General features: G+C 48.9%; 1 protein-coding gene across 2 annotated transcripts in view; it reads left to right on the top strand.

Moving 5' to 3' along the window:
* Window positions 1-17,482, top strand: part of STIM1 (stromal interaction molecule 1) — a 211,122-nt gene that overhangs the window by 134,863 nt on the left and 58,777 nt on the right. For both annotated transcript variants that reach the window (XM_038766384.1, XM_038766389.1), the window contains exon 3: window positions 7,350-7,464. In XM_038766384.1, the coding sequence (XP_038622312.1) occupies window positions 7,350-7,464 (115 nt within the window). The remainder of the gene's footprint in view (window positions 1-7,349; window positions 7,465-17,482) is intronic.

Below are 17,482 nucleotides of genomic sequence, written 5' to 3'. Positions count from 1 at the left end.
CTGTGTGACCTAAGGCAAGTCACTTCACTACTCCGTGCCTCAGTGTCCTCAACTGAAAATGGGGATTCAATCCCTCCAATCACTCCTGCTTAGACCATTAGCTCCGTGTGGGACAGGGACTGTGTTCGACCTGATTAACTTGTATCTACCCCAGCACTTAGAACAGTTTATGACATATAGTAAGTCCTTAACAAATATCGTACAAAATAATTTAAAAAAAAAAAGAACGCAGGGAGAGGCATTTGGTCTCTGGAGGAGAATCCTGGGGCTGCCTGTCCCCGAGAAGTAACCTTCACATTCCCCTCCGATTGCTGCTTTCATTCCCTACCCCACCCTTGCCCTGACCCGCCCCCCCCACTCCCCAGCCCCACCAGCCCCGGTCCCCTCCCCCATGGCCCGGCTCATACTGTCTTTGGTCCAGGACCCCAGAAAGCAGGTGCCACCAGGCCTGCAAGCGTCTTCCCCTTGGTGTTCTCTTTTGCTTGGCAGAGAACAGTTTCTCCCTGCTCCGTGATGCAATTGTTGCCACCTGGCTTGGCCTCACCTACCCCAAATTAGCCCAAATCTGCCCCAACCCAGCCACAGGGAAATTGTCAAGTGGTTTGGGGCTGCATTGTTATTGCCTCCCAGAATCCTCTTAGCTGTTAGCTGTGCTATCCAGAGTCCTGTGGCCCTCGGAATTATTACTAATTGTAATTGTAACTGTTACTTTTGTGAGCACTGTACTAAACAGCATCCCAGCCCCCTGGGAGCTGACAGTCTTAAAGGAGGAGAAGCTGGCAACACACCTACAAGTAAAGAAATAACATCATAAAACCACGGAAACAATCGATTAGCAATAACGAAAGCTCCGATTCACTGCTGTTAAGAGAAGTCTTCAGGTTCTTCCCTTCTCTGGTGGCAGTGACCCCACACCTGTATGGAACAAGTGTGTTCATTCATTCATTCAGTTGTATTTATTGAGTGCTTACTGTGTGCAGAGCACTGTACTAAGTGCTTGGGAAAGTACTTTCCAAGCGGTTAGTACAGTGCTCTGCACACAGTAAGCGCTCAGTAAATATGATGAATGAATACAATACAGCAATAGAGACAGTCCCTTCCCACAATGAGCTCACATGATTATCTTGTATCTACCCCAGTGCTTAGCATAGTGCATGACACATAGTGCTTAGCCAGTAGCATTCTTAAAAGTTACAGCATTCCCTGAGCTCCAGCGATTCTTTGGGTTTTTTTAATGGTATTTTTAAGTGCTTACTATGTGCCAGGAACTGTACAGACATCTGAATGTCTGCCCACCATCTAAAACTCACCATGTCCAAGACTGAGCTCCTTATCTTCCCTCCCAAACCCTGCCCTCTCCCTGATTTTCCCATCACTGTAGACGACACTACCATCCTTCCTGTCTCACAAGCCTGCAACCTTGGTGTCATCCTTGACTCCACTCTGTCATTCACCCACACATCCAATCCATCACCAACACCTGCCAGTCTCACCTCCATAACATCACCAAGATCCGCCCTTTCCTCTCCATCCAAGCCACTACCTTGCTGGTTCAGTCTCTCAAGTTATCCCTTAATAAATGCCATTATTAGTATTATATCCCAACTGGATTACTAAATCAGCCTCCTCTCTGATCTCCCATCCTCCTGTCTCTCCCTGCTTCAGTCTATACTTCACTCTGCTGCCCAGATTATCTTTGTACTGAAATGCACTGGGCATGTCACTCCCCTCCTCAAAAATCTCCAGTGGTTGCCCGTCAACCTACGAATCAAGCAAAAACTCCTCACTCTCGGCTTCAAGGCTCCCCATCCCCTCGCCCCCTCCTACCTCACCTCCCTTCTCTCCTTCTACAGCCCAGCCTGCACCCTCTGCTCCTCTAGCGCTAACCCTCTCACTGTGCCCCATTCTCGCCTGTCCCGTTGTCGACCTCTGGCCCATGTCCGTCCTCTGACCTGGAATGCCCTCCCTCCACACATCTGCCAAATTAACTCTCTTCCTTCCTTCAAAGCCCTACTGAGAGCTCACCTCCTCCAGGAGGCCTTCCCTGACTGAGCCCCCCCTTTTTCCTCTCCTGCTCCTCCTCCTCCTCCCCTCCCCATCGCCCTCCCTGCCCTACCCCTTCCCCTCCCCACAGCACTTGTATATATTTGTACATATTTATTACGCTATTTTATTTGCACATATTTAATATATTTATTTTATTAATTATGTGTATATAGCTATAATTCTATTTATTCTGATGGTATTGACACCTGTCTACTTGTTTTGTTTTTTTGTCTGTCTCCCCCTTCTAGACTGTGAGCCCATTGTTGGGTAGGGACCGTCTCTATATGTTGCTAATTTGTACTTCCCAAGCACTTAGTACAGTGCTCTGCACACAGTAAGCATTCAATAAATACGATTGAATGAATGAATACTAAGCGCTGGGGTAGATGCAGTCTAATCAGGTTGGACACAATACATGGCCCACATGGGGCTCACAGTCTTAATCCCCATTTTACAGGTGCGGTAACTGAGGCACAGAAAAGTGAAGTGACTTGTCCAAGGTCACACAGCAGACATGGGGCAGAGCCGGGATTAGAACTCAGATTCTTCTGATTCCCACACCCGTGCTATATCCACTAGACCTCGCTGCTTCTCAGCTACCCGAGGCGGGACTTCACTCAGACATACTCAGGCGGAGAGGGGGCAAGGCTGCCATAGCAGATTTGACCCCATCACCCTGATGGAGGAGGAGGAGGAGGAGGAGGGGGAGCTCATTTGTGTGTCTGTAGCTATGGCTCGTGCTGCCATGCTCCTGAGGAACAGGATTTCACTCCTGTCTGTGGACTCTGAACCTGGAATTACTCTGGCAATCTCCTGGCCCACCTAAGATCCTCCTCTTCCCCCCAAAATCCTGTGACTCTTCAGAGTGTCTCTCGAGCTTACCGCTCCTCCAGGCAGAGATGGTTTCTAGAAAGAGAGGTGTGCTCAGCCCTCGGTTGCTGGGTCTTCCATCTGTTGCCAGATCAGAAACAGTTGGTGTCTCACCAGAAACATTTGATTGTCTTTTATAGTTACTTCGTAGCATTTGATTGTGCTGTCTGGGGGTAGCCATCTACCACTAAATGTCTCCTGGCCGAAGGGAGAGACTTTAAATTGAGGCTAACTCAATTTAAGACAGAACAATTTGGTAAAGTCTGGAAACCGGCCTAAAACTGGGTTTATTGGCTTCTTTATTTGGTTACTCTTAAGAGAGCATTCTCTTGCCTATTATACGTTGGCAGTTTGCGTCCACCCATCTCAAGTGTAGAGACTGGATCTTTTCCTTGAACGTTCTCCAGCTCGGCACCCAACCGCTCAATAAACGCTGTTAACGATAGTGGCGAAAACTAGACGGGGGTGCATCAGAGGCAACCAAACTCATTTTGTGGGCTTTTTCTGAACTCGCCTCAATCCCAGTTAGTGGCATGATATGTTCACAGTTCAACCTGTCAGAGTCAGACCCTTGCAAATTGGCAGTTCAGTGGTGTGGAAAGCAGGCCTGTCAGCGGGGACCAAGCCTGAGAGCCGGCCATCCTCACTGGGAGGTGGCCGCAGATAACAGGTACTGACCCCGGTGGCCAAAGGAAGATTCTCCCCTCGTCACCTTCTCCCGGGAACCTACACCTCTCAGCCCTTTTCCTTGAGCAAAGCTATAAATAATGGCCCAATCAGTTATGGGGGCTCTGGTCCAAAGCCAGATTGGGGAGTGCCTGACATCAGCACTGGTTTGGGCAGCAGTTTCCCGCTCCTCGCTTTCACCATCCTGGGCTCTGCCCACCCAGAGAGCCTGGTTAGATCTACAGGTTGGTGTATTCTTCCCCCGACAATGGCCCCTATCATTGCTAGTGAGAGCCCTCTGTGCCAAATCGTTCATTCAGATTACTCACGGCTCTTAAATTCCCTTCAGCCGTGCTGTGCCGGGATATTCCCGAGCCCCTCTCCTGGACCCTAAGGTCACAGCTCACTCCGTCGTCATTTCCCAGGACATTGGCTGCCTTGTACTTTTAGTGGATTTGGAGGAGACCCCCCAAGATAGTTTTCTTGGACAGAGTTGAATGGAATCTGTGGCTCTCTCAATTCCCAGTTGTTGATGGAGTCATTGTGTCTTTTTTTTTAATGGTTTTTGTTAAGTGCGTACTACGTGCGAGGCACTGAATTTAGCACTAGGGTAGATACAAGTGAATCAGATGGACACAATCCCTGACCTACATGAGGCTCATAGTCTTAATCCCTATTTTACAGATGAGGTAACTGAGGTCCAGAGAAATGAAGTGACCTGCCCAACTTGCAGAGCCAGATCCTTCTGACTCCCGGGCCTGTGTGCTATCCACTAGGCAATGCTCCTTCTCTTAACTTCTTCTTAATAATGATAGTAATTATGGTATTTTTTAAGTGCTTACTAAGTGCCAGGTGCTGTACTAAGTGCTTAACATTTCTGAGCCTGCATGTAACAAAGCAATCTATCAGTCAGAGGAAAGGGAACCTGGGCAGATTGGGTTTCAAATGGAGAGAAATGAGTAACCATTTAAAATTTGGTGAGGAGGGGAATGATGTGTTCTGAACATAGCTTTAAGAGGATGGATGATACAAGCAGCTGTATGTGGCATGGAGGCTGTTACAGTAACCTAACAGGGTGGAAACAGGAACTTGAACAAGGGCCATTGTTAGTAGGCTTAGAAAGGAATCACTGAATCTGTGAAATCTAGTAGAATCGATCAATCAATAGTATTTAATGAGCACTTACTGTGTGAAGAGCACTGTACTAAGCACTTGGGAGATTTCAGTAGAATAGAGTTGGTAGAGATGTTCTTGGAACACGAGAAAAATAGTTTGAAATGGCTGTTCTCTTATCTTACGTAGCTCGCGAGACAGGGGCTGTGCACAACCTGATAATCTACCCCAGCATCTAGTACAGTGCTTGGCACAAAGTCAGAGCTTACCAAACACCACAGTTGTTTCCATTATTATTCTGGGAGTGTTGCACTCACCCAAATGCTTAGTATAGTGCTCTGCACATAGTAAGTGTTCAATAAATGCCTCTGAATGAAGGATTGACAGGATTAAAAAGAGTCTGAAGATGAGGGGTGAAAAGCCGAGAGTTATGAAAGATGATGCCAAGGCTGTGAACCTCTAGGCTGTGGAGGATGATGGTGATGATGACTGTGATAGGAAAAGTTGGGAGGAGGCAAAAGTTTCTAAGGGCAGCTGAGGAGAGATCAGTTTCTGACATAGGAAGTTGAGGGAGATGCAGGTAAGTGCCCTTTCTTCTCCATCCAAACTGCTACCACATTAGTACAAGCACTCATCCTATCCCGACTGGATTAATGCATCAGACTCCTTTCTGACCTCCCAACCTCCTGCCTCTCCCCGCTTCAGTCCATACATCACTCTGCTGCCTGGATTATCTTTCTACAGAAATGTTCTGGGCACGTCACCCCCCTCCTCAAAAATCTCCAGTGGTTGCCTATAAACCTCCATATCAAACAAAAACTCCTCACTCTTGGCTTCAGAGCTCTATATCACCTTACTCCTTGATGATGATGGTATTTGTTAAGCACTTACCCTTCTTACCTCACCTCTCTTCTATCCTTCTACAGCCCAGCCCACACACTCCGCTCCTCTGGTGCTAAACTTCTCACTGTGCCTCCATCTTGCCTGGCCCACATCCTACCTCTGGCCTGCAATGCCTTCCCCCCTCAAATCCACCAAACAATCACCCTTCCCTCCTTCAAAGCCCCATTGAAGGCTCATCTCCTCCAAGAGGCCTTCCCAAACTAAGCCCCCCTTTTCCTCAGCTCCCCCTCCCTTCTGCATCACCTCTACTCACTCCATTTGCTCTTCCCCCCTCCCTGCCCCACAGCACTTATGTATCTATGTATATATCTATAATTATATTTATTTATATTAATGCCTGTTTACTTGTCTTGATGTTTGTCTTCCCCCTTCTAGACTGTAAGCCAGATGTGGGCAGGGATTGTCTCTATTGCTGAATTGTACTTTCCAAGCACTTAGTACAGTGCTCTGCACACAGTCAGTACTCAGTAAATATGATTGAATGAATGGTGGGGATACCCCAGAGGCAGCGGGTAGGTACAAGATTGTCAAGTAGGTGAGCGAGCAATTGTGGAGAGCCAGATTTGGGAGCCACCTGCATTAAATTGGTAGTTGAAAACTCATGTGAGCAGATGCGATTCCCACAAAGAAGTGAAAATCCAGCACTGATTCTTGTGGGGCATTCGGCCCGACTTCATGTGTGAGGTTCATTCATTCATTTAGTCGTATTTATTGAGCACTTACTGTGTGCAGAGCACTGTACTAAGCGCTTGGGAAGTACAAGTTGACAACATATAGAGACGGTCCCTACCCACCAGTGGGCTCACAGTCTAGAAGGGAGAGACAGAGAACAAAACAAAACATATTAACAAAATAAAATAAATAGAATAAGTATGTACAAATAAAATAAATAGAGTGATAAATACATACAGACATATATACATATATACAGGTGCTGTGGGGAGGGGAAGGAGGCAAGGCGGGGGGGGATGGAGAGGGAGAGGAGGGGGAGAGGAAGGAGGGGGCTCAGTCTGGGAAGGTCTTCTGGAGGAGGTCACTGAGGCCCAGAGAAGTGAAGTGACTTGCCCAGGGTCACACATCTGACGATTGGCGGAGTCGGGATTTGAACCCATGACCTCTGACTCCAAAGCCCGGGCTTTTTCCACGGAGCCACACTGCTTCTCTATTGATGTCTGTCTCCCCCCACCCACCCGCCCCTAGACTGTGAGCTTGTTGTGGGCAGGGATTGTCTCTCTCTATTGCTGTATTTTACTTTCCAAAGTGCTTAGTACAGTGCTCCGCACACAGTAAGCGCTCAATAAATATGATTGAATTAATTAATGAGGTGAGCTCTCAGTAGGGCCTTGAGAGATACTGAGGTGCAGGGAGAGTTCAAAGCTGGCACAGGGGCTCTAGAACAGTAAACGGAGGATTAGAGAGAGTCGTGGAGGGAGATCAGGCAGTCCTTCCCTCCAGGAGGCCATCCATTTGGGTGAAATCGCAAAGTCAGATTCCCATCTTTCTCTCTTCAGCCTGGGCCTGGGTCGATAGCTCAGACCCCACGGCTCGGCCTTTCACTTTCAGCTTTTACGTCTATTCTTGCAATCAAGTTGAGGCCCCAGAAAGTGTCCTTTCTTGGTGGCACCCTGCCAGGCTGCTTTGGGTAGCTCTGGTTTGGCCCAGCCAGTTCTAGGCTTTTAGAAATGGAGAGATGTTGTGGAGAGGGCCTCAGGATGCCAGGGGTGTCATAACAGTGTGTGTTTCTGTTCTAGTTCCTAAGGGAAGACTTGAACTACCACGATCCGGCAGTGAAGCACAGCACTTTCCATGGAGAAGACAAACTTATCAGTGTGGAGGACCTGTGGAAGTCCTGGAAAGCCTCTGAAGGTACGGGCCGATTGAGCCAATGCAGGGGCTTGGGGCTGGGGCTCCTGGGTGCCTTCTGCCTCTAAGTCCTGGGTGGAAAGTAATAATAATAATTGTGGTATTTGTGAAGCACTTACTATGTGCCAAGCGCTGTTCTGAGCACTGGGGTAGATGTAAAGTCATCAGATCGGACACAATTCCTGTCCCACATGGGACATATCTACCTTGTATCTACTCCAGTGCTTAGAACAGTGCTTGGCATGTAGTAAGCACTTAACAAATACCAACATTATTATTATTATCATTATTAATCCCCATTTTACAGATGAGGTAACAGGCCCAGAGAAGTGAAGTGACTTGCCTAAGGTCACACAGCAGACAAGTGGGGTAGCCAGGATTAGAACCCACCTCGTCTGATTCTTGCACTGTGCTCTTGCCACTAGGAAGTAGGCAATTCAGGGTGAGGGAAGGGAAAGAAGAGAGAGAAGGATGAGAGAGAGGGGTAGGGAAACATAAGTGCAAGATTGTTCTGTTCTTCATCCCAACACATTTTTCCTGAGAACCCATTGGGTGCCTCAGCTTATACCAAGCACAGGAGCGGGAGAGAGACGGGTTTTGTGTTAGAGAGCTGGCATGATTTTCTCTCTCCAGAAGCCCTTGGTCCAGTAGAAGAGATGAATACAAGTTTTTTTTTTTTTTTAAATAGTATTCATTAAGCGCTTACTAGGTGCCAGACACTGTACCAGGCGCTGGGGTAGATACAGGCAAATCAGGTTGGACACAGTCCATTTCCCATGTCAGGCTTACAGTTTTAACCCCCATTTTACAGATGAGTTATCTTAGTCACAGGGAAACTAAGGGACTTGCTCAAGGTTAATAATAGTAATAATGATGGTAATTTGTTAAGTGCTTACTATGTGCAAAGCACTGTTCTAAGTGCTGAACACAGCAGACAACTGGTAGAGTTGGGATTAGAACTCCTATCCTCTGACACCCAGGCCGGGGCTCTTTCCATGCTACTTCTCAAATTGATGTCCCATTTTCAAGAGCATGCTGGGGGAGGAGTGGGTCCCCCCCAGATTGGGATGGCGGGTTGGAGAGGAAGTGAAATCAATCATGGAGTTTCCTGAAGGCTTAGAGCTGGGTGGTAAAGAAGGGGAAAGGAGGTGATGTGGCAGTTAAGGGCAGATGGCTGTTCCACACCTTGAGGGCAGTTGGGGAATGACCTGATGGTGAGAAAAGAAGGCTTGGTTGTACTAGGATTGAAGGGGCGGGGTGGTGGGGGTTCACTGGGCACTAGCAGCTGGACAAAGGCAAGTAGAATGGGGAGCACTGGTGCTCAACACCTTTTCTAATTCCCCAAGTCTCTGGCTGACTCTAGCAGTTCACTGCTGGTCCCCCCTGACAGCCCCTGCCTTATATCTTCCAAGGCATAGGCTGGGGAGCCTGGGGAGTGACCCTGATGACCATTCCCCCCCCCCCCCTCCACAACCTCTGTCATCCCCTAAGGAAGCATCTGTGCAGTGTGCCCAGGGGTAATTGGCTCTGTCTGCAGTGCCTTGGGAAGCAGGGGTTGTGTCTACCAACTCTGTTATATTGTACTCTCCTAAGCACTTAATACAGTGCTCTGCACTCAGTAAGTGTTCAGTAAATACCAATGATTGATTGATTGATTAGGGGAAGGGAGCGATGTAGCCAGAAGGACCCAGGGCAATGTCTTGACCCTTTCCCTTGATGTGTAGAGCCACAGGGCTAATGAGCGGGATGGGGTTAGGAGCTTGGACGATGGAAGGGGCTTTGTGGGTCATCCTCTCCTATCTGGAAGAAGTAGCCAGTGGTCAATAAGGGAGCCATTGTTAACCTGGTCTGAGAACAATCGAGTCATATCAGGCAGGCTGCCCTGAGGGCGAGGTGGTCTTGTGGAACTCTTGTACCTCTCAGCCAGTCAGGGAGGCAGCTAGGCCTACACCCCCCCCCCCACTGATCATGATGCTCGATGGTCAGAAGCCACCACAGGATGGTCTGAAGCCTCTGTCAGCTCCCAAGGGGAAGGTAGGAGCTGGCTATCTTGTGAGGGCTGTTGGGTCAGGGGTGAGTACCCAAGTCCTCAGGTGATGCGGACGTGCCCAGGCAACAGCTGGGAGGAATGAGGGCGGTGAAGGTGAGTGATTAGCCAGGAAGATCTTCTGGAGGAGATGTGATATCAGAAAGGCCGTCAAGATGAGGAGACCAGTCATCTGTGAGTTCACTAGACGGTGAGCACCTTGAGAGCAGGGATTGGGCCTACCGACTCTATTGTGTTGTCCTCTCCCAAGCGCTTAGTCCAGTGCTTTGTACATTGTAAGCACTCAATAGTTGCCATTGACTGATTGATTGATTGACTGACTGAAGGGCAAGGTAGTTCCAGGTAGAAAGGAGGGTGTGAGCAATAGGTCAGTGGCAGAAGAGAGGAGAACAAGCCACAGTGAGATGGTTGGCAGAGAAGAACGAGATGTGCAAGCTAGGGTCTGGGGAAAAAGAGTGGGGAGAAGAAGATGGGGAGAGAGCCGATGGACAGCTTTAAAACCACTAGGAGTTTCTCTTCAATGTGGAGAGAAATGGGCAATAACAATAATAATAATAATAATAATAATAATAATAATGGCATTTGTTAAGTGCTTACTATGTGCAAAGCACTGTTCTAAACGCTGGGGGGATACAAGGTGAACAGGTTGTCCCACCTGGGGCTCACAGTCTTCATCCCTATTTTCCAGATGAGGTAACAGAGGCTCAGAGAAGTTAAGTGACTTGCCCAAGGTCACACAGCAGACATGGGAAACTTTTGAGAAGTGCGGAAAACAGGTTCAGAATGATGTTTTAGAAAGATGGTCAGACAGAGTGAAGGAGGGACTGGAGGCAGGAAGGTCAGCAAGGAGGCTGATGCAGTAGTTGAGCTGTGTTATGACACGTACCTGGAGCGGCATGGTGGGCATTTAGATCAGGAAGAAGAGGCAAATTCTGGAAATGCTTTTGGGGAAGAACTGACTGGACTTGTCGACAGGCTGAAAATGGGCGTTAAAAGAGAGGGAGGAGTCGGACAATGCCAAGGTGAGGGGCCTCTTTAATTCCAGGTTGGGAGGATGCTGCTTTGGGTGTGCGTAGCCCAAATGATTCATTTATGCCCTGGGAGGCAGAGGGTGGAGATGAAGAGGTCTCGCTGTGCAGGATGAATCCCCCTGCCCAGGCAATTAAGTGATAGCAAGGGACCAGGGGCTGGGGGTGGGAGGGTAGACAGGAAGCCTGCTCCTAGCCTTGCTGAAAATGGGACCTCTGCACCGCCCGTCCCCTGTGGACTGACTGGCTCCTACTGAGAAGGAGGCCGGGAATGGTTCTAGTGTGTTTAAGCTGCCCTTTTGGGAGAAGCCATTCGTGTTTCCCCAGATCCCTGCTGAGAGGCAGAGGACCCTGACAAGGGGTAGATCACTGAGAACTTAAACTGACGCTAAGTATTTATTGATGGCTCAACCCAGAACTCAGCAGGGCTCAGCTCACCATTCCACCATTCCACAGCTGTCCAGGAAGGCAGAGATCGGATTTGCATTTCTTTTTCATGTGTGTCCCACCCAAGTCAAGTGCAGGCTTTTTGAGTTCCAGTCCGCTTCACCCCCAAACCCCAATTTCAACCATCATTTCCCTCCAACCCAGAAAAACCCTATTTGAAGAGCCCCCAAAGTCTCTCATCCATTGTGTGTTGGCTGAGAGCCCCCTTCTGGGACTGACTTCTGGTTACTGCACTTTGTCTTTTCTTGAGTGATCTTGGCCCACCCAAATCCCCAGACAGAGTAATCCTCTCCATATGAAGGTGGTTATCCCACCCTAGTTAATCTGAGCCCCTTGACCCCTCACCAGGACCCCAGGGCCAGGCTGGCGACATCGGGGTGCCTATCTGAGTGTCTCTCGGAATTCAGAACCCCATTTGTCTTTTCACAAGAGGCAGCATGACCTAGTGGACAGACCACAGGCCTGGGAGTCGGAAGGTAATGGTTCTAATCCTGGCTCCGCCACTTATCTGCTCTGTGACCTTGGGCAAGTCACTTCACTTCTCTGTGCCTCAATTATCTCATCTGTAGAATGGGGATTGAGACTGTAAACCCCACATGGGACAGGGACTCTGTCCAACTTGATTTGCTTATATCCACCCCAGCTCTTAGTACAGTGTCTGGCACATAGTTAAGTGCTTAACAAATACCATCATTATTATGATTATTTTCAGCTGAGCTCCTCCAGAGGGCTTGGGAGTGTAAGCTCCTTGTGGGCAGGGTCAGCATTTTGTCTTTCCATGTTCTGCCCAAGGGCTAAAGACAAAGCATGGTATTTTGTAGGCAATCAGTGAATACCCTTATGGTTCTGTAACTCCTTTTCCATGTGCCAAAGATTGGGAGGTAACCCCCCCAGGCTTTGAGCTTATGATTGTCTTGTCCAGTATATTAAAGGTTAACAGTGCCACGGGAAGCAGTGAGGCCTGCTGGAAAGAGCCCGGGCCTAGGAGTCAGGGGTTCTAATCCCGGCCCAGCTGCTTACCTGCTGGGTGACCTTGGACAAGTCACTTCCCTTCTCTGTGCTTAAGTTCCTTCATCTGCAAAATGGGAATTCAGTACTGTTTCTCCCTCCTACTTAGACTGTGAACCCCATGTGAGACCTAATTATCTTGTATCTACCCAGCACTTAGTACTGTACTTGGCACATAGTGCTTAACAAATATCCACAATTATCGTTAGGATTAAAAGCCCACCCATTTGGATGGGTTCTTTTTGGTGTCTAATTCTGTATTTACCCTTAAGCCTTGGAATGCCTATGGGGTTAAAGGAGCCTTAGAAGTGGTCAGCGATAGAGAAAAAGCTGAGGCCATGGAGACTTTGGTCATTTGGGGCAAGCCAAAAGGGAAATGGCAGGGAGCCTGGAGGAGGAGAGTCAGAAAGGGCTTTCTCCTATAAGAGTATCATGGTCTACAACGTTGCTGCCAGTGAGCTGAGCTCAGCCTGGGCAGAGATCAGGGCTCAGCCCGCCAACCCTAGAGGAGCAGCCAGACCCACCGAAAGTAAGGGGAGCAGTCCAGAAGTGGCCCTGGGCCTCATTTTTGTGTAGTGATTGCCCACCTATGGGCTGCCCAGGGGCATGTTGGTGTCAGAAGCCCTCTCCGTAGCCTGTGGAACAAATTGCCTGTCTGCAAGTGGCCACTCTCACGTGGCAATCAATCAGTCAATCAATGGTATTTATCAATGATATTTATTACATTGAACTGGGGCGCTATTCTTTGTGCTTGGGAGAGTTCTGGAGGGGGTAGACCTGATTCTGCCCTCAAGGAGCTTCTGATCTAGTTGGGGTAGACAGCCATAATAATAATGATAACGATAATAATAACAATTGTGGTATTTGTTAAGTGTTTACTATGTGCCACGCACTGTACTAAGCGCTGGAAGTAGATTCAAGCTAATCGTGTTGGAAACAATCCCTGTTTCACAGAGTTAGTCCCCGTTTTCCAGATGAGGTAATTGAGGCCCAGAGAATAATAATAATAATAATGGTATTTGTTAAGCGCTTACTATGTGCTAAGCACTGGAGTAGATACAAGGTAATCAGATTGTCCCATATGGGGCTCACAGTCTCAATCCCCATTTTACAGATGGAGTAACTGAGTCACAGAGAAGTTAAGTGGCTTGCCCAGGTCACACAGCAGACAAGTGGCAGAGCAGGGATTAGAACCTATGTCCTCTGATTCCCAAGCCCATGCTCTTGCCATTAAGCCGAACAGATTAGTGAAGTGATTTGCCTAAAGTCACCCAGTGGACAAGTGACGGAGCTTGGATTAGAACCCAGGTCCCCTGACTCCCAAGCTTATGACCACACTGCTTCTTACGGGTAGGAAAAGAAACAGATTTTAAGGATGTGGCCATAAATTCTGTGGGGCCCCTCCCCATCCAGGTTGAATTTTGTGCCGGCCTGGCCTAGGCTCATGGTGGTGAGGGCAGTCAAAGTCCTTGTTTACCTCTCGTTTGGGGTAGCAGCAGGGACAAGTGGCCATTTGAACAGTTCATCCAGGCTGCCCATCTGCCATCTCCACCCCCTTACTCCTTCCCCGCCCCAAGGCTCCTGCAGAGACCCCGACACCAGCCAGCAGTCTTGGAGGGAATCAGTTTAGGCCTATGGGTTTCCAGAGCAGACAGAATTCCTCTTGGCTCTTGGTAAACTGGGTGACTCAGGGCCTTAAAACTCCCATTCAAATGTCGAACCACAAGAGAAGGTTATCAAGTATTATGCTTGCCAGGAAAGCCAGCCCAGAAATGGCTGGGGGCGGGCGGTGAGAGAGAGAGAGTGTGTTTGTGTGTGTGTGTCGCTTAGCTGAACTGTTGACAGCCAAGTTTTTACATGGGGCCCAGGCTGCCCAGGGAAACCTACATTTGCTTTCTCTTTTGCTGAAACAAACTGCCAGGACATTTTCTTCTGCCTCAGTATCTGACCTTCCATCTGGAGGGTCTCAGGGACGCTTCGCCCTTGTGTCCGGCCAGGTAGCCAACGGGGATGTGTAACTCTGTCCAAGAGCAGCAAGATGGCCAGGATGGCAAGGGCTGGACGGGGGCTCTGAGCTACCGTCACCCTCTGCAGCCTGGCGGGGCGGGGCGGGGGGGCCTGGCCTGAGGGAGGGGCGGCAGCAGTGGCAGCTCAGATATCCTGCAGGAGAGCAGTGGCTGGCCCGACACCTATGGTCAACCACTTGAGGGTCCTGAACGGAAGCAACCCAGAGCAGACAGGATGCGACAGCAAAACCACAGGCCCTCGTGGCCAGAGGTGGGGTCAGGGCAGAAGGCTCCGTTGGGGCTAGCTGAGAGGAAAGGGAAACGGGGGTTGGCTGGCAACATTATGCTGCCGGAAGAGCGATTCTTCCCCAGAGTGCAGAGAGCTTCTGCGGCGGTTATCCTGTTTCCCCTCACCGCTGCCCTGGGAAGAAGGCAGGGCAGGGAGAAGTCTACCCTTTGTATAGATGGGGAAACTGAAAGTCCCTCAGTTCATCAGGGGAAGCCCAAGGGTAGAATCCAGACCTCTGACTGCCAAATTGGTGTTCCACCACTGGATTATATTGCCTCCGGCAAGGAGTTCTCGGTTCAGAACTAGGTCCAGAACTCTGAAATGAGGTCCATGTCCATGCTCACCCCCTGTCAGTGATCCAGGAGTCTGACCACTCTATTTTCAGCAAACGGACCGAGGGAGAGGCAGACAGGCCAGCGGAGGGGGAAATCCATCAGTCAATGGTATTTACTGAGCACTTAGTATATGCCAAGCACTAACCTAAAATCCTGGAAGAGAACAATACAATAGAGTAGGTAGATGTGGTCCCTGCCTGTGGGGAGCTTACAGCCTACAGGGGAATCTAGTCCAGAATCCTCCCTTTCAACTCCCATTCATTTATTCATTTAATCATATTTATTGAGCGCTTACTGTGTGCAGAGCACTGTACTAAGCACTTGGAAAGTTCAAGTTGGTAACATATAGAGACGGTCCCTACCCAACAACGGGCTCACAGTCTAGAAGGGGGAGACAGACAACAAAACAAAACATGTGGACAGGTGTCAAGTCATCAGAATAAATAGAATTAAAGCTAAATGCACATCATTAACAAAATAAATAGAACAGTAAATATGTACAAGTAAAATAAATAGAATAGTAAATATGTACAAGTAAAATAGGGTAATAAATCTGTACAAACATATACAGGTGCTGTGGGGAGGGGAAGGAGGTAGGGTGGGGGGATGGGGAGGAGGAGAGGAAAAAGGGGGCTCAGTCTAGGAAGGCCTCTTGGAGGAGGTGAGTTCTCAGTAGGGCTTTGAAGGGAGGAAGAGAGCTAGCTTGGTGGATGTGTGGAGGGAGGGCATTCCAGGCCAGGGGGAGGACGTGGGCCAGGGATCGACCATGGGACAGACGAGAATGAGGTACAGTGAGGTACAGTACTCCCAGCCTTTCCTCCAAGTACCCACTGCATGCAGGTGTGTCGTCCTAAGGTGCAGAATTCCGAGACAGCCCTCTGCCAACGTCTAGGGCTGGAGGCCCAGTGAGGGATCCTGAGAGACCCAGCATCCGGCCACTAGGCATGATTGCATTGAGGCAAGATGGCATTATCTGTCTATAAAACTCAACATGTCCAAGACTGAACTCCTTGTCTTCCCTCCCAAACCCTGCCCTCTTCCTGACTTTCCCATCTCTGTTGACGGCACTACCATCCTTCCCGTCTCACAAGCCCGCAACCTTGGTGTCATCCTCGACTCCGCTCTCTCATTCACCCCTCACATCCAAGCCGTCACCAAGACCTGCCGGTCTCAGCTCCGCAACATTGCCAAGATCCGCCCTTTCCTCTCCATGCAAACCGCTACCCTGCTCGTTCAAGCTCTCATCCTGTCCCGTCTGGACTACTGCATCAGCCTTCTCTCTGATCTCCCATCCTCGTGTCTCTCCCCACTTCAGTCCATACTTCATGCTGCTGCCCGGATTGTCTTTGTCCAGAAACGCTCTGGGCATGTTACTCCCCTCCTCAACAATCTCCAGTGGCTACCAATCAATCTGCGCATCAGGCAGAAACTCCTCACCCTCGGCTTCAAGGCTGTCCATCCCCTCGCCCCCTCCTACCTCCCCTCCCTTCTCTCCTTCTCCAGCCCACCCCGCACCCTCCGCTCCTCTGCCGCTAATCTCCTCACCGTGCCTCGTTCTCGCCTGTCCCACCGTCGACCCCCGGCCCACGTCATCCCCCTGGCCTGGAATGGCCTCCCTCTGCCCATCCGCCAAGCTAGCTCTCTTCCTCCCTTCAAGGCCCTACTGAGAGCTCACCTCCTCCAGGAGGCCTTCCCAGACTGAGCCCCTTCCTTCCTCTCCCCCTCGTCCCCCTCTGCATCCCCCTCATCTTACCTCCTTCCCTTCCCCACAGCACCTGTATATCTGTATATATGTTTGTACATATTTATTACTTTATTTATTTATTTTACTTGTACATATCTATTCTATTTATTTTATTTTGTTAGTATGTTTGGTTTTGTTCTCTGTCTCCCCCTTTTAGACTGTGAGCCCACTGTTGGGTAGGGACTGTCTCTATATGTTGCCAACTTGTACTTCCCAAGTGCTTAGTACAGTGCTCTGCACACAGTAAGCGCTCAATAAATACGATTGATTGATTGATTGATCTATATCTATATACCTATACATATATAGATGTATGTAGATATAATGAGAAGCAGTGTGGCTTAGAGCAAAGAGCATGGGCTTGGGAGTCAGAGGTTGTGGATTCTAATCCTTGCTCCACCACTTGTCCACCGTGTGACCTTGAGCAAGTCACTTAACTTCTCTGTGCCTCAGTTACCTCATCTGTAAAATAGGGATGAAGACTGTGAGCCCCATGTGGGACAACCTGATAACCTTATATCTACCCCAGTGATTAGAACAGTGCTTGGCACATAGAAAGTGCTTAACAAATACCATTATTATTATTATTGTGTACATATAATATATATTTATATGATATATATATATAGGTATACTTTCCCAAGCACTTAGTGCAGTGCTCTGCACACAGTAAGCACTCAATAAATACCATTGATGGATTGATTAGCTACCTTCCTCCCTCCAACCCCCTGCCTACTCTGAGAAACCTCTTGAGAAGCAGTGTGGCATAATGTTTATGCTTGGGAGTCAGAAGGACCTGGGTTCTAATCCTGGCTCTTCTGCTTGTCTGCTGTGTGACCTTGGACAAGTCACTTAACTTATCTGTGCCTTAGTTACCTCATCTGTAAAATGGGGATATGGACTGTTTCCAACCTGATTATCTTGTATCTCCCCCATGCTCAGTACAGTGCCTGGCACATAGTAAGTGCTTATCAAATGCCATAAAAAAGAAAAAAAAAAGAGCCTCCTGTAGCTTCACCAGATAGGTACCTGTTTCTTCCCGACTAATATGTTGTCCCTTCCACACTGTTTTCTAGGACCTGGAGTACCTGGGCCGATAGTTATAGCCAGGGAGCCT

Source organism: Tachyglossus aculeatus, chromosome 2 (assembly GCF_015852505.1).
Source record: "Tachyglossus aculeatus isolate mTacAcu1 chromosome 2, mTacAcu1.pri, whole genome shotgun sequence".
Classification (NCBI taxonomy): domain Eukaryota; kingdom Metazoa; phylum Chordata; class Mammalia; order Monotremata; family Tachyglossidae; genus Tachyglossus; species Tachyglossus aculeatus.
The sequence above is the reverse complement of the archived record's forward strand: the minus strand, read 5'-3'. Positions and strand labels throughout refer to the sequence as shown.